General features: G+C 40.6%; 1 protein-coding gene across 1 annotated transcript; it reads left to right on the forward strand.

The window, feature by feature from the left end:
• Positions 1 to 12820: 12820 nt before the first annotated feature.
• LOC104346852 (serpin B11) lies at positions 12821 to 17629 on the forward strand. The gene is made up of 7 exons (XM_086468894.1): positions 12821 to 12988; positions 13503 to 13565; positions 14141 to 14269; positions 15577 to 15694; positions 16027 to 16169; positions 16893 to 17060; positions 17225 to 17629. Exons 1-7 carry the CDS (start codon positions 12821 to 12823, stop codon positions 17627 to 17629), a joined length of 1194 nt encoding a protein of 397 aa, XP_086325020.1.
• Positions 17630 to 17887: the final 258 nt, after the last annotated feature.

The following is a 17887-nucleotide window of genomic DNA, read 5'->3' on the forward strand; positions in this document are numbered from 1 at the left end:
ATCAGGGCCATTTTGTAACACTGTGGGAAACATTTGGATGAAAATCAGAAATTGTGTTTTTTTCCCAATGCATTCTTAATCCTTTGACAGCTAGTTTGTCTTTCAAAATAATCACTGTAACCAGTTTAGCTTCAAATCCATCAATTCAGTACTCCGCTGCTAGGCTTCTTGAATTGCAATATTGATCTGAATCCAAAACAGAGGTAAATTTTGCCTTAACCTCACTGGATAGGAGTAACATTTTGTTTCCTTGATGCCCACATATGCTCCTGTATTCCTGCATTCATATGCATTCCTGAATACTAATGATGGTGACGGTAGAGCTGAGGTTGGAGGTGACCTCTGGAGGTCATCTGGTCCACTTCCCCTGCTCAAGCAGGGCCACCTACAGCCAGTTGCCCAGGACCATGGTCCAGATGGCTTTTGGATATCTCCAAGGACGGATACTCCACCACCTCTTTGCACACCCCCCCCAAGTTCCCAAATGTCTTCAAAGAGAATTTTGTATGCACGATGTCTGCAGGAACAGGATACAAACCCACACATTTCTAAAGATGGTTAATTATTTGCGTAATAAAGAAGGCTGCTTTTTATATGGGGATAAATCAAGTGATTTCAGTTTGAAAAAAATAGGAAGAAAACGGTCTAAAGCACCAATTGAAGTTACTGACATGGAAAACCATAGCCATGAACTTCCAAGAAATGTGATTTTTTTCCTTGCATGCTGCTGTCTGGTGAATTCTAACAATCTGAAATGCAAATCTGGAAGACAGGGCTCTCTCCATGCTCTAAGAAGTGAAAAAAGGTTTTGTAAAGGGCAGCATAAATCACGGAAATCACAGTTAAATATAACCTGGGAAGGTTTTTAGTCTGTGGGAGAAAAATAAAATTTGCCACTGACTGACAGCGAGACATTACTGCTAATTTGCAGCTTTAACGTAAGTAACTTCTTCCTCAGAGGGATTCTGCATGAGATTTAACAAATTAACGTTTGCAATGTGCTTTATGACCCATGAAAAGGAAAATATACATTAGCCATTTGCCATGTAATTGGGTATAAAGCACCCTGATATTCTGCATTCATGATTACCATAGCTCATGCACCGTAAATTACCTGGGACCATGTGGACCAGAAAGTCTAGGAAATAAGAGTGAATGATAACTAAGCAAGAACAGACAGAAGGGGACAATAAAAGAGTCAATTAAACAAACGACTCTTGACTATCTAATCTGAAGGTGCAGTATAGCTGTAGCAGTAGTCCTCCAGGCTGTGTCCATGTCTCCATTTTGGAGTCTGGCAGTCCAGTTTGCCTATTAGACAATGTTTTTTTTACCTAAAGCTGTTATCATACAGTGTTTACTTTCCCCAGGGAAGTTCTGAGCACTGCAACCTCAAAAAACAACGTTTCTGAAAATGGAGGGACAGGGATTCCTGTGATGAAGTGGCAAATGCCACAGGGGAAAAAAAACCTTCCCTTTAGCCCCGTCTTTTCTCGGAAATGAGTATACAGTCCCCGACCCCCAGCATATCCCTTTTCATTACCCCTGAGTTAAAACAGGAGTTTCTGATGACACTGTGGGTTAGCAGGTGGATGGAGCTGCACTGGCTACCAGTGAAGAATGCAGGAGCTTAATTAGCTGAAAGTGAAAGAAATAGAGCAGGAGGTTTGCAAGCAGAGTCTCTGTTTAGCACCAGCTAAGCTGGGCCGCTCCTGTGCTGCCAGAGCACGAGCACCATGAAGACATGTGGTGAGTCCTGCGTGGCATAGGAGATGTGTGTGGGACTAGGTGAATTTTAAAGGTCCCTTCTGACACAAACCCCATTCTCTGGTTCTGCATCTTGTGCATCGGTTAGCTGGATTTGGCTAATTCCACGGAGCTCTGATCAGTTACGGGTTTACAGCTGGTCAAACTGGTTTATAATAAACACGTTGTATCACAAAATACCTGAGTCGGTAAAAAACAAAAGATTTATTAGGTATTGTGTCTTAGACCTGAAACATACCTGCACATTTTAAAATCTCAGATTCCCCTGACTTTAATACCCTGTGTTATACTTACTGAACTACTTAGGATCTGCCTTGTTTTCCTACTCCTGCTTGGAACTGGAAGCGGAAGAAATTCGACTGTGATTGGAATAATGGTTATTGGCAAAATATACAGATTTTAAGCTACAAAGTGAAGAAATAGTACTCTTCAGAGCTCATGGTCTGAGACTGAATAGGGAGACATGATCAGTGTTGAAAGTTTCACTTTCACAGTATCACTTTTAATGTTTGTGTTCAGTCTAAGCTAACTTTGCATGTGGCTTCCTTCTGGTGGGAGGCAAGCACAATTTACACAGCAAGCCTCTGCTACAACTCTTGAAACTTGTCATAGTGCATTCAGCTTGCACAGCGTTCAGGTTTCTTCTCCAAGTTGCAGGGCCACAGCTCTTGAGGGATTCATTAGCAGCTGTGCATGCTCTGTCACATGGTGCTCATCAACTCAGTGAATTAAGTACTCACTTCATCCCTGGTATCAAGTGAGTAAAGGGCCACAATTTGGCCCCTAAATCACAAAATCAGTCAGTACCTAATGAGCAGTAAAGTGTAATGCCTACCCCATACACATCTATTTGTGTTTTTCACTTGTCTTCAAAGAGAGTTAAACTTTACTTTAGAAACCAATTCAATGTGTATTTCAAATCCAATAAAGACGGTAAACTTAAACTTCCATAGGAGTCAAGACCCACCCACCAGCAGAAAGCCAAAACACTAATTTGTCTCTTAGGTAAACCTTTACCCTGAAGGCTAAAAAATAAACCAGAAAAGGTTCAACTGGTACTCTTCAAGAGAGGTCACTTTGCAGGATTTATTTGACCTCTTATTTCATAAGTTATCCTGTGAACTTCTCAGAATTTGTCTCTCAGTCATTTTTGGTTTTGGCCTTGATGTTATGGATTGCTAGCGACTAACATATTTTAGCTAGAAACTTAGATAATATAGTAATTCCTTCTGATCTTAAGACTGAACACAGCAGTATCGTTAGTAAAAATAACAACAGTAATTAAATGGTGTTTAGAAACAATCCTGTCACTGATTTCTTACACATATTCTTAGCTCCCCGACCCTACCAAAAAAAATGCCTGACTCATTGTAAAACTTCTAGTTTCTAGTATTTATCAACTTTCCATCATCTTTCTCATGGACCATCTGTCCCACACTTCCAACACATGTATGGAAGTGCCAGCTCACTTTCTTGGATGGTTTCAGAAAATCATCCAGAAGTAATACTTTAAGTTCACTTCTTTATTTAACTTCCACGTTATACCATTTTTTATTCCATTAGCCCAGTAGAGTCAACTTAGCAGGGTAAATGTATAGTAGCATCTATCTATATTCAGATAATACCTGGACTTGTTCCCCTTGAACAGAGCAGCAAGCGAGGAAATAGTCAATCTGACTGAAGGATGGCTGGACGGAAGTGCTACTAGTTAGCATCTTCTGGCTAAGACCTGCACAAGGTATTATAAACAGATTATCATGACTGGAACAAGTAGCCCCACACAGAGCTCTGACCTATAGGTTGGCATTTATTTCTTGGACTCCTGTTTTTCCCTGTGGTCAAGTATCTCCCTGATTACCATCATGACAGCCACTTCTCTTCCCTGTTTTGCAGCAATACTTAGACACCACAAGGGCCTTGTACCATGCAGAGCTGGAAGCAGTGGACTTCATTAATGCTGCTGAAGAGTCCAGGGGGAAGGTGAATTCTTGGGTGGAAAAGCAAACCAGTGGTAAGGACAAGGCTTGCGGTTGGCTGCCTGGGGAGTGTGCATCAGGACCATGTGAGAAGTCAATGTCAATGGTGTCTGGGTTTCTTCCTTCTCGTGAGTGTAGCAACATTCAGAAATGCCATAGAGTGATTCATTTTGCTCGTGGCTACTGTAAAAGCAGCTCAGGGCATAAGAAGGCCCTGAGCTCCTGGGAGCTTTGACTCTGCTAAAGTTGTGGATCCATTCTTGCTGTGAACAGACAATTCTTCCAAGTAAGGAAGTAATGGGATCATCCTCAGTCAATGGTAAAAATTAAAGCATAATTCACCTTTGTTTCTTGTTTTAAAGGGAAAATTAAAGATCTATTCCCTCCTGGCTCTATTGATTGCACAATGGTGCTAGCTCTGGTCAATGCTGGCAGGATCAGAGTTTTGGAGTCACCCCACAAGGATTTGATGGTGTTCCAGCTCCTGTTTACCTTCTGTGGCTTGGTGGCAAAGTTTACTTTGTACAAGATGGAAGTACAGCAGCAGCAGAAGTTGTGTGTGCTGTTGTACCACAAAGACAATGTTCCACTGTCCCACAAATAGATAGTTGCATGGAAAGCACTGTGTCATGATTTCCCAGACACCCTTAATGTCCCTTCATCAGCATTTTGTAGTTAGATACCCGTCTTCGTCTGGAAGAGGGTGAGACACTTCTGTATGTGAACAGATTTCACATGAGTGTCTCGGGTCAAATACCAAAGCTATTGGACATCATGTTCTGTCAAGGCATTTTTCTTTGCATCCAACAAGCATGCAAGACCAAACCAACAGGCACTACTTTGAGTATTCTGCATGAAATAATGGTTCATAACAGCATGTTGTTTTAAAGTCAGCTTTTTTCTAATATCTTATTCTGTGTAATAAAAGTATCTTGTTTTATGAAGCTTGTGGGTAAGAGATACTGGTCACAGGTTCTACATTAGGTTATACATAAATGTTTACAATCCGCTGGGATAAAAGTATCTGGTAGTCACAAGGTGATGCATCTGGGTTACAGGCAGGCCAGAAGTGAAGAGGCTGTCAATTTTTATCCAGGATAATATGAGAACAACAACTTTATCAATGGTAAAAATCAGTGCAACTGAGAGAACGCAGAAATGGGGAGAGATATAGAGAACTTTATTTCCAGGTCAGTTCAGTAGCCCTGGGTTACTCCAGGCATGTAGATCGGGAATTTGAATTGCAGAATGATGAAATGATGTATTATGCAAATTCTATGGCAGGATGGGGAAAGCATACCATTTGCACATCCACACTACTCTGTGGCCTGAAGAAAAGCTTTTTCCATGGGAACAAATCCTCTTTTCACACCTCCTCTAGAGCTGAATCAGTTTACATTGGCTGAAAATTTGACCCTGTGTTTTCAAATGATACACCTGCCAGTTCCTCACAGGGCTTGGCAGCTTGGGAAGGGTATTTCCAAATTTTATTTTGTTTTCAAAAACTCAGTCACTAGCAATATGTGCACAATATTTGCTATAACTTACACTCCACTTCTGGACAACAATACATCTGATTTCACTAGCTGTAAGAACTGGCAAGAACATCCCCACACTAACTTTTATGCTAATAACATATTGGACTACCAAGCAACTGCCTAATTTGACTAGCTATAGAAATCCACAAGGATTGTCATGGGAATGAGGAAGAACAATTACTTTTAACATCCAGTCTGGTGGCCAAAAGCAACACCTTTCTCCTCAGAATTGTGAAAATTATACAATGCTGTACAGGGCTGAGCAGCCCTGAAGAGCATTTCACGTTTCCAAGTCCATTATTTGTTGAAGTAACTCAGTAGCTAACAATACCCACAGTGTTTTGGGTAGTGTGATTAGTGTAGTGAGAAGTTCTTGGTCATGAGTACATCTACAATAATTATATTTTATGACCAGGGAGACACTCACAAACACTATGTCTTGTGCAAAGAATAAATTGGCTAATAAGTTTTTACATGACTTGGCCAGTAGCATAGGCCAAAGTTTAAAGATGCCTGGATGAAATTGGTTTAATTTACAGTCAGGACAATTTAGGACAGAGATGAGTTAAAACTCCAGGGATAAGGAAGCACTGAAACATAACAGAGTTTTGGAAATTCCTTGTCTAGAAACTTCTAAAACCAGGTTCAACAAACACCTATCAATTGTAATCTAGACATCTTTGGTCCTGCCTTAGGGAAGCAGATGGACTAGACATTTCAAGGTTCCTTCTAGACACATATTTCTGTTGTTTCCAATCAAAGCTAATGACTACATGGAGTTGCAAAAGAACAACAGAGATTTGCTGCTGAATGTATCTGTTCAAAGTTATTACAAGATCTATTGGTGGGAATAGATTTTTAATTCCTTTTTTGTACATGTTACTCTTGGAAATTTCATTTGCCACATGGACAACAGATTTTATTATCAGCTTCTTCTGTACTAAAACTATCGCCCACCTATTGTATTTTCCATGGTTGGATACCAGAGCCCCAGAGGAAGGAGTCTGCCTACCAGTTAGATTGTGGCCAGTGGCTGAATGCACATTTTGCAGTAACTGTCTCCCATTTCTTCAGGTACAAAATGTTTCCAAGCAGTCTTCTTTACAACTCAGCTCCAAGAACAATGTGAAAATGAACATCAGTCTGTGTTGAATGTGTTGTGTTCCCAAAATGTTTGGGAATTCCTCACCAAATTTCATTTAAATTAGCACTGTATAAATTCTTGTGGTAATCCCCAATTCTCTGAAGATATACCTTGTTCTATAATATTACCTATGCCTCTATCAATAACGAAACAATAAATGCTTGTGATGACAGTTTATTGCTCTCCAATGTCCCCAGTAACATTGAAAAAACCTTGAGGATTCTAAGAAGAAAATCTTAAGTGAAAAAAACCAAGAAATTTCCTTTTCACAAGCACATAAACATGCCTGACTCCCATTTCTGTCACTGGAAGCACCCTAAAGTCCACCAAAATTATGATAGGCAAGTTTCACTTTGAATGTGCGCTCTGGGTTTTCATAATTTTCTGGGCCGCAGAACGACTGATTTGGAGGTTTATCGGGGCCGCAGCAATGAAATAACTCATGACTGGAGAGACCACTGCATTACCATCTATTGCCTAGATTGCCCAGATTGAAATACCAAAATCCTGATGTTTTATCTCAGCAGAATTTTCATTCATGCATTCATTTCATTGTTAAAAAAAAATGGAACCAGTTGCTACCTTTGTAGGAATGAATTTCAAAATGCAAATCAATGTCTTTTGCACTTTCAAAACCCCCAAACAAGAGCTCCATTGCATGAAAATATCTATTATCTTTTTCAGTAGTTAATCAATACAGAAAAACAGCCCCTTTTTTAAAATGCAAAGGAAGTTTTCTATTATCTTCATCACTGCACCCCACAATGCTGGCTGACATGAAAAGCTATGCATTGAGATGGGCAGAAGTTTAACTACTCGAGGTAGAGCCAGGAGAGGAAAGTTTATGGACATTCTGTGTCTCACAGATTTAAAAAATGCTGCGTTTGTCATTTAGGTAAAAAGACCTGGGTTATATAATGATTTAAACTGCCACAAAGGAATGATATCCAGAGATAGCTTAAATGAGATCAGTCACAAAGCTTGTATCAGCCGGCATTATAAAATAGGCTCCTCCTGCAGAAATATTTATCTGTCTAGCCATAACCCCTTACTCTGTGGAAGCCAGTTAAGAAGACATATGCAGACTTTCTTGCTTACAAATGTAATTTCCTGTTAGTCATGGGTCATGAGCAGGTGAGAAAGGGTGTGAGCAGAGAAGATACAACAGGCAGAACTGGCTGCATTGCTAGAGATTTTTTTCAATGCCGATAAGAAAAGTGAATCAAAGAACTTTTGGATGCTGTTTTGTGTTATGTCTAAATCTCCCTGGAGAGTAAAGGAGTCCATTGCAATCATGGACAGACTTCTGGTGCAGGAAAAAATTCAGGTGGAAAAAAACAGTGCTGGGCTCACCTTTTCCTTGGCAAGTTGAATGACCAGTACAAGGTGGCCCAAGTCTGTGCAATCTTGAGTCATCAATTCCTGTACTCTGTTGCCAATAAATTCGATATTAGGGAGGCCACAGACAGCAGTGCAATTTAGAAGGTGATACTTGCTTTTCACTAGGTTCTTGACTTATACAGCTTAAAAATCACAGGAATTAATATCAGAATTTGCTCTCATGCTTCCCAAAAGAGCTGAAGGCATCAGTAACATCTGAAGTCTTTCCCACCTCTTCATCAACTTCAAGAGGTATTTTTCTGTCATGCTGTGGATCACCACAGATGCTTTATCACCCTAATTGCTCTGATATGATATGTCAGGTTTGTTATTTTTTGTGACGCTTACATAGCAGATGTCTGGCAAATAGGGTGGGCCCTCTTGGTCCTTGGCCCAGTGAAAATCACAGGAGTCCTTGTTTTGTTCTTGGTATTCAGCAACCCTATTATCCAATGGTTCCTTTACTCACAGGCAACCTCAGACACACCAGGTACTCTGTAATTACCACCTGAGCAGTCTTAGAGTGGTAGCAGAACGTGCATTTTGTCAGATGAAAGGGACAAGAAAAGCCTTTGTTGTCAAGCCTGAGATCAACCTCTGGTTCCTCAACAAGAATCTGCTTCCCTGCTGCATCCTACAGACACTGTCAGCAAGAGAAGCATATGGCTGCAAACTGTGAGAAAAAAGCCAAGGGAGAATGATTGCCATCCAGGCTCACTGCAGTGTGTCCTCCTGCAGCAAAGAATAATCACAAGGCACATGCTGACGGTCTGTTCTGTACAGAGCGAGTTGTTGCTTCTTGCTGTGAAATCGTGTTCTGCTGATTGATATCACTGAGTGGATCTCTTGTTCCTTGTTTTGGCCTTCCTATGCTTATCTCATCCATGTCACCAAAACTCTGCAATTTATGAATCATATAGAGAAGTCTTCATTCCCTTGGTCCTGTCCCCAGGGCCATCAGAAACAGTAATAGAAATGTCTCTGGCAAGTGAGGGAAAAGTCTGAGATTTTCAGCCAAAATTACTGCAAACAGGTAAACAGCACTGAACAAAACTTGTCCCTAAGGATCTGGCACTACTTACAGTCTTAGTTAAATGTGAGGAACTTAGATAAATGGGGTAGGAAGCAACTCAGTCTGTGATCCACTCGTTTGTTCCTGAAAGCAACTTTACCATGACAAGCATCTAACCACCAGCTAAAAGGGCTGTCTTTGAAATCTTAATTCTCTTCAGAGTAGTTTAACTATCTGAAACAAAATCTGTCACTTCTTTTGTACTTGCAGTGCTTTTACATCTTCACCTTCCTTTCCACACAACGCATCTCAGCAACTACTTCTCTGTAACCTTTCAAAAACCCCCTTCTGTTATTTAACCTTTCCTGTCAGGAGGCTTATCCTTGGAAAGGAATAAAGAGTGTCTCCTGATTCTGAGACTCCTGTGACCATCTTCAATCCTTTTAATTTTCCTCTGGCCAGCAATGAACCTTTGCATTATTCCAAGAGCAAGAAGGAAGCCACAGAGCTGACAGGGCTGCTGCGAGTCCTAGCCCAGCTCCCTGTCCAAAGGAAGGATGAGCTATAGCTTTGTCTTTCCCATCCGGCATTTGCGTTCTATATCTCCTCAGGACCTACAAAGGAGGAGATCTTTCAATCTACTTGAACAAAACCTCCTGTGTTTCTCAGACATTACCATTAGACAGCTATGCCTAGTTGTGTCTTGCTGCTTGAAAACCATGTCTCTCCTGTTCTGGGAGATGATGGAACGCTACTCTGACTTAGGGCTGTTGCATCTTGCTGCTCCTACTTGCATACTTTCCGCTCTTATATTCCACAACTTTTTTCCTTCAACTGCGCTATGCCTAGTGCCTAGAGAACACAGAGGACAGCCCACCACTGCAAAAAGAGAGCAGCATCTGCCCGATTCTGCTCTGCAGTTTTCTTTAGGCAACAACATGAGGAACAGGCTCAGGAGCTGGGTGTTGAAGTGACTCTGTGGAGAGCAGCTGCTTCCTCAGCAGAAACCAGAAAAGCAAAACAGACACTTCTCTGGGAAGTTTTCTTGCTTCAGCATTAAGCAAGTAAAACCAGACTCCATAGCTTTCTTCCCTTCGGGCAAAATCTGTGCGGGTCTAACCCTCTTGTCCTCAGGGCTTGAATGAAGAGTGTGATTTCTATTTCCTCCAAGAAAAAGATATGAGAAAATTCAAAGCAGAAAAGAATAAACTCATGAGTATCTTATAACTAATATGAAACTGCCTTCAGAGCTTCCTAAATACCAGAGAAGCCTCGTATCTGATTGGGTTGATATGTAAGTATATGTTAGCAGCAATAACTAAGCACTTCTTACAGAACAGTGTTGTAAGTGTTTGTGCTTGCATACACTCATGCAAATGCTTGCCCCCCCCCCCACCATATCAACATAAATGTGAAGGAAGATTTTTTTTTCAGGAAAATAATGTCAGAAACATACTGCTTTTTATAATTAGGTTGCTCTGTCCCTGCTGCCCATACCTTGCTGAAGCTGTATAAGGCAAGGACCAGACTTCCTCAGAGTCACTGATAAAAATGAAGAGTAATGAGAAATCCTGGGCTAAACTTAGCTGACACATCTGTCTTGTGGAAAGCCTGCCTGGACAAAACTCGTCCAGCTTTCCTGTAAACATACCTGCAGAATGCAAGGTTTTGAAAGAAGACTATGTGGACAGGAATAGCTTCGCCATGTTTTGCTCTTTGTGCCACAAATGCATTCCCCACTTAGAGCAGAAATATCAGAAATCCCCAGGAGAGCAATGGAGCACTCATATTTCCATCAAGAAAACCTAAGAAAATGCAGATGATGCATGAGGAGCCCTTAACTGCAGTGTTTCTGCAGGAAGCATAGCATCCCAGGTGTATTGGAGCTAGTCTGCACGGGCTGTGAGGTTGACACAAATGCACATAGCCCGTGCTCCACCTCTGTAACAACTGCGGAGTGCGCAGCTGCAGCATACTCAACGTCCACACTTGGCACAGTCGTGATGTGCATGCACTGTGTCGGCTCTTCAAGGATGTCGTGCAAATGAAAGCAAGCTACTGTTTGTCCAAGCTGTTGGATATTCAACAAATTCCAGAACAAATGGCTAAATTCCTCTTCTCCATTAAGGACAAAATTTCCAGTTGAGTAAGAAAACAGGTAGGGAAAGCTCCCTGGAAGGGATCTTTAAGAGAGAAGCCTTCAGAAGCACAGAACTGGAGCAGGCAAAGGGAATTGCCCTGCCTCCACTCTGGAATCACTGCCTTACGTCACAATTGGCCAAATAGGTACTTTTATAGTTTTCTTTCCCTTGCTACTGTGCCACCTGCAGAGATTTTAATAATTAATTTCTATTAACACATGTGTTTGCACTCGATGGTGCCACTTCTGACAGCAATACACACCAAATTTTGTAGAATTTATTCTTTTACAGGTAAAACCCCTGAAATCTCCTTTGTTTCTAGGAGTTTGCTTTCTTTATTATAACTAGGTCAAATTTTTTTCACATCTCAGTATGCATTTAAAGTTGTAACTTCTTTCCGAACTCCTAAGGATACAGAAAAATTCAAGATTCCACAAAAAGTCCTCTAATTATACTAACTGGTTAGAACAGACAGGAATGTGACTCATCATGAGGGAAAATTATGCGGCCGCTGGGAGTGGCAATGGCTTTATATCCCATTGCTCCGGAAGCCCTGTCATCAAGCTCAACAGTCAAGTGGACACCATCAGTCCTGAGGAGAAGGTAAATACCACCCTGACCTTTACTTCTAACCTTTACATTACAAACAGCATAACTATGAAATGTCTAAAGATTGATATGTGCATTAGTGATGTACATGTCTGCTTAACACATATATACTCTATATAATGTATTTTGAGGAAGTGAGAATATTTTCAAGATGTTGTGCAATGTTTTGGATTACATTAAAATGTATGGGCTGTGTGATGGGCTGTGTAATGTAAGCTGTGCTTACCTTGTACACTGGCTTTACCAGGAGTGTTTCTAAAGAAGATTAAAACCAAACCTCTTCCCACTTCTTCTGCATGACCTAGATCCGTAATTTGTAAAAGCATAATCTTTCTACACCATTCCATCTTTAAATATTTATAGAGATAATGGAATTCTTCTTGCACGATGGGGGAAAGGTATCTTCCACATCTGTGGAGAAAGTTATTCAGGCTCAGTAAGATTCAAACCAAAAATGACTTAGAATAGTGCAAACGATAAACTACTGAACTGACTTTCTAAGGAATCAGATGCCTCTACACTTTAGTGGATGAAGACACTGGGAAAAGGCTTTCATAACAAAGGAACTCTGTCCTAGGTGTACAATGTGAAGAGTTTTACAGAACATTCAAGATCATCTGCTAGTAATAATTGTGATTGTAACTGAAGTATATCTGGGAAAAGTGTTAAAGCTGCAGATAAAATAAAAAATATGACTGGCATTTTCCACTAATACACAAAGTGCCTTTGTTGAAAAACTTACAAAGTGAGCCTATCTGTAGTTCAGTTTTCTGCCAAATGTTTGTTAAGGAACTAGCCTTAGAAGGACACAGTATGCGAGGCACAGCTGATTAATACACACAAAGTTATAAGAGACAGAGTGAGGTATGATCAAGGGGTGTAGTTAATAAGTGCTATGCCTAGAAGACTCGAGGCAAGAAAAATCGTGACATAAAGTCAGCTGGGACTGTGGTAGAGGCAAAATTAGGGCTAAGTGACAAAGCCACAGCAATTGCTTGAGCTGGAGAAAGAGCTGAACTCAGAATACTGTTCCTGAAAATGTGTTTCTCCTGCCATTCAGGGTGCTGGTTTTCAGATTCACTGTGAAAACCCAAATGTGGTGAATCAGCAATCTTCCATGAAGTGCTGAACTATTCAGCCATGCTGCTGCAGAAAACCTTACTGTTCTCTACCAAGGCATCTACACTTAGCAGATGTAAGGATGAGAAACCTAAACCTTTGTTTCCCTCATTGCAGGCAATCACAGCGCCACAATGTGCTCTCTCAGTGCAGCCAATGCCAAGTTCTGTCTTGACTTTTTCAGAGAGCTAAGCAAAAGAAAAGGAAATGAAAACATCTTCTTCTCCCCTCTGAGTCTCTCAGCTGCCTTTGGGATGGTTGTTCTCGGAGCCAGGGGCAACACACTCAAAGAGATTGAGAAGGTGGGTTTCCTTTGCTCTGAAAGGGGGATGGTGGCAAGATATGTGCCAAGAGGCTGAGAGTACCATCTGATATAATGCCTTAGCATCCAAAGGAGTGATGCACACAGAGGCCCTTTAAAAATACCCTCTCTTATGCTATTCCTAATACCAAACATTTTCAGCCTAAACACTACTAATTGATCGTTCAATGAATACATCGCTGCTAAAGAAAGTGTTTTGGAAGTATCCCTCCACTCACCAGGGCTCAGAAGTGGTGGTTCCTTTTGGTACGATCTTCTTCCCTCTCTGGATACCCAAAGTCTTCTTTCTTAAGAAGAAAGATTTCAAAGATTTCATGAGCTCATTCTCTACTAAAACTTCTCATTCACTTGCAAGGATCTCACGATAAAAGACAAACGGGACTTTTCCCCATTGTCTGTGTCTGGCTGCGTTTTGGGATTGGATTGCAACACCCTGTTTTAGCTCTGAGATACCATCAGTCAGCTGCTGCATTCACCCAACATTTACATTGCAGGTATTTCATTTCAGTGAAGTTTTGAGCAGTACAAGCCAGGGAAACGGACACCCTTCGGAAAAGGTAAAACACAGCTGCAGCTCTGAGATGAAGCAGCAGGTGCCGGTTTGTCCACCCTTTTCCTTGCAAATGATCCCTTAATCAGAAAGCACAGCAGGGCGAGCAGCCTCTCTGTCTAGATTTGCAGACCTGCTTATTACTGATCTTTTATTAGTTATTTAAGGGGCCTTGTGAGATCACACATTTCAACAGCTAAGCCTTCTCATTAAAGGTTTCTAACCAAAACCGCAGTACCAATTTAAAATGTGGTAAGTGCTTAAATTGCCACCTGCAAATGTTTGTTTACAGGGCACTGGAGCTTGCTTCTCCCAGACTCTAAGCCAGCAGACTTTTGCTCAGCATGCACAGAGCCATCACTATAGGATACAATGTGTTTTGGAGGTGTGGGCCCGAGGGGGAATCCTTTTGTCATTCTGTGCATCTGGTACTGGGGGAGTTGGAGGTAGTGTCCTGATCCATTTGTTCCAATGCCTATAGCAACTGGATGGAGTCAGGGTTCTCTTACAGAGAGGCTGCAGCTCACCCTTAGGTCCAGCTTCGCACAGGAAAGCTCAAGCTTGTTTTTTTGCACTTGGAAGTGTGAAGAAGCTGGAGGAGTCCATTCCCAGTTCCAGGCTCTGTTGGATGCAGTCAGTGAACCCAGACAGGGCTGCTCTCTCACCATCGCCAACAGGCTCTTTGGAGAAATTACTTATCCGTTCTTCCAGGTAAGTGGCTGTGGTGTCCATTTTAACAGCTCCTGGAATTTATGAGCTCAGCAGAACTTCTTCCAGCATAAAATACAAAGGGAAATGGAACACAACGGTGCTGTCAGGGTGTGCTGCCAAACCACTGCACTCCACAGCTCTTGCAGGCAGGGAGCCTTTCCATCTCGGTTGCCCAATGGTTAGACATGGGGAACAGCAGAGCACTGGGAAGCCATGACTTAAAAGCTTTTATATAAAGAAACAGATCTACGGTAACAGCCCTCCCTGGGCATTTCAGAAAATGTGATGGCATTAATCACCATCAATATAACCTTTAACATAACCATCAATATAATCTGTCAATATAACTTTACCATGCACACCTGGTGTCTAACAGGGCTGGCACTTGCTGTGTCATTTCTATCCAAGAAACAAAGTTCTGTGACCAGCAAAAGACTTTTTTTCTCCTCCAGTGTCTTCTCTGTTTCTAATAAAATGATGGTACTAACTCTTCCCCTTTCCTTCAGGGTCTATTGAATATGGAATTCTCTGATTCCTGCTCCCTTTTCAAACAAGGCTTAGGAGAAAGTAACATCTTTGAGACCTTTGTCAATTAGTCTAATTTAAGTGGAATTGACCATCTTAGAATGTTCCTGTGAAACTGACAGCCCAGGTAACACAAGTGTGTACAAATAATTTCCTCAGGAAACCAGACTTAAGGTGTTTATGAGTATTGCTAGAAACAGTGATGTTTTATCTCTGTAATCACCTTTCTCTTTTCAAGTTAAGATTTCATCTTGTTTCCAAAACTTTGCCCTTTAAGTAAAGAGAGATTTTCAGAGCCAGAAAAACCAGCAACCTGGAAAATTTTTATATTTAATACAAGTTGTAAGTTTTACAGTGTATATATCTACACAGAGTAATATATACACACACACATATCTCATTGTGATATTATCCTGGTTATTTGTTCAAAATTAGGCAATCTTCTCCATTTGGTGGCTGGGGGAAGACAGGCAGCATACAGTGATATATAAGCTTAAAGAAAGGTACCAGGTTTTGATCTTAGGTAATTTTTTTCTGTGCTGATACATTTCTGCTGCTCAGTACAGCCTGAAAATACCAAAAAAAAAATAATTTGCAAATATTTTTTTATAAACAATCTCTCTCTGAAAATGGAATGCTAGAGTTATTTCAATGAATTTCAAATATATGCCTTTTTTTTACTCATTCCTTTCTTGCTGATCTACTACATGGAATTATCTTGAAGCCATGAAATTGTCTATGTTACAAAAATTATCATAACTTCCGTCATTTATACTTCCCAGCAATACTTGGATTCCACAAAGAAATTCTATCGAGCAGAACTGGAACCAGTCAATTTTAAATACACTGAAGAAGAAGCCAGAGAGAAGATTAACTTCTGGGTGGAAAATGAGACAAAAGGTAAAGAAAAAAATGTGCAGGTTGTTTGGTTTGCAATTGAACCAGTTAGGAATATCATATCTGAATTTCAGTTTCCACCTTTTTTCCCAAAGGCAGAGAGATTTTTATATATTTAAACACTTACTGCATTTTTTTGCTCAATAGGAAATAAATGTGGGAAGAAGCACAAAAATGCCTTGAGTTTCTGGCTTCAAAAGCTGTACATGAACTTTTCGTTATTTGTCTGACAACATTATATTACTTTTCAGATTTACAGAAATAATTATTAATAGTCCAATGCAGCTGACTGCCTGAACAAAGTAATAATTCTTCTTAATTCATTATTTTTAAAGGTAAAATCAAAGACCTATTTGCTGCTGGGTTTATTGATCCCTCTACTGTACTTGTCCTGGTCAATGCTATATATTTTAAAGGAAAGTGGGCAGTAGAATTTAAGAAAGAAGATACTAAGGAAACATATTTCCAACTGAACAAGGTACAGTATGGGCAGGAACTGAAGCAGATGTCTGTCTCCTATAACCACAGATGGGAGTTTTCCTCCTCTCTGTTATCCCGAGACAAAACACTGGTCTTCAGCTAGAATAATAGAAAGATACATTTTCTCTCCAGTCTGATAACCAAATCTGTATCTGTTTCTATCAATTCACATCAGAAGTGGATCTCATGCAACTGCGATCCTGGTTGGATCAAAGTCACTAAGCACATGCACTGTGTTGGGGATTTCGCAATTAAGGATGCTGTTTCAAAAATAGTCGGCTTTTGGGACTGAATTTGAGAATTCTGTTCCTCTACTACTATTTACCAACAGAACAGTGTTTGTTTGCAGGAAAAAATGAGCTAAAGACAAATTATCTCAGGTGAGTGTATACATTATTCATGAAGAATTTAGATTCATGGTTGCATCAGATGCACCAGTTTCCTCATCTGACATGCCAGAAAAAAGAAGGATGAAATGAGGGAGTTGTAAGTAAAGTAATCTGGAATCAGTAGAAATGGAAAAGCAGGGTTTATGCTTCTAAAATGGATAACTTCACTGGAGCTACAGTTAAGAGAGCAGAACACATCAATGAACGTACACAAAACCCATGACCAGTGTAAATAATGTTTCTGGACTGAATTCTAATCTCAATACTGAAACCAGTCAAAACCAGGGTGATCATTTCTGTATTTTCTGTTTAGTGTGTTTCATGTGTTCCAGAATGAGAGAAGGACGGTGCAGATGATGTTTCAAGAAGGTTATTTTAACATGGCCATTATAGAGGAACTGAAAATGAAAGTGCTGGAGCTCCCATACTTTAATAATGAACTGAGCATGTTCGTTCTTCTTCCTGAAGTTGCCTGTGAGCACTTTACTGGCCTAGAACAGGTAGTACTTCCTTTTCTTTCTAGTAGCATACATAAGGGCTGCAAACATAGCAATACTTTAACATTGTTCCAGTGGTCAGAAAACAAGCGGGAAAAACTGAACCATATTATCTTTTCCTTCTGTTTATTATGATGTCAATCATTATTATCAATACCACCTTACAGCTTGAATGCACCCTCACGTATGAAAAACTAGCAGGATGGACCAGCTCAGCTAGGATGCAACAGTTGAGAGTGAAGGTGTACCTGCCTCAATTCAGGATGGAGGAAAGTTATGTTCTCAACAAAACTCTCCAGGAGATGGGAGTGATGAATGTTTTTGACTGGGGAAAAGCTGATTTGTCAGGAATCTCTAGGAAAGATGGTTTGGTTGTGTCCAAGGCTATCCAGAAGTCATTCGTGGAAGTCAACGAAGAGGGGACTGAAGCAGCGGATGCCATGGGGCTTGTTGCAGTGCCTCTGTGTTGCCCAGTTTCTTATGAGTTCAAAGCTGACCATCCGTTCCTCTTCTTCATCAGACACAACCCAACTAACACCATTCTTTTCTTTGGAAGATATTCCTCCCCTTAAGTGGAGGTTATTTTGGAAATTAGTTCTTTCTCCCCACTAACATCTCCATTGGCAAGGAGAAAAGATGAGCACATTTTCACTAGGCTTTATCCTAATGTGTTAATTTGCTGTAAAAAAAGAGTATCTGAAAAGAGACAAATTAGAGATAAAAACCTAAAAACCATTAATTATTTCCTTTCTAACATTACCCTCAGGCCTGTTTTACTTTTAGGAGGCCTCACTAAAATGACATCTACCTTAACATACACTATGTGGTAT

This window comes from Leptosomus discolor, chromosome 8, assembly GCF_034619465.1.
Source record: "Leptosomus discolor isolate bLepDis1 chromosome 8, bLepDis1.hap2, whole genome shotgun sequence".
Taxonomy (NCBI): Eukaryota; Metazoa; Chordata; class Aves; order Leptosomiformes; family Leptosomidae; genus Leptosomus; species Leptosomus discolor.

Bases quoted from the DNA above. Each gene is read 5' to 3' on its own strand.
- LOC104346852 (XM_086468894.1), top strand. From the start codon at position 12,821: ATGTGCTCTCTCAGTGCAGCCAATGCCAAGTTCTGTCTTGACTTTTTC. The intron at 14,270-15,576 runs GTAAGTGGCTGT...TATACTTCCCAG, and splicing joins TTACTTATCCGTTCTTCCAG to CAATACTTGGATTCCACAAA. The intron at 15,695-16,026 runs GTAAAGAAAAAA...TTATTTTTAAAG, and splicing joins GGTGGAAAATGAGACAAAAG to GTAAAATCAAAGACCTATTT.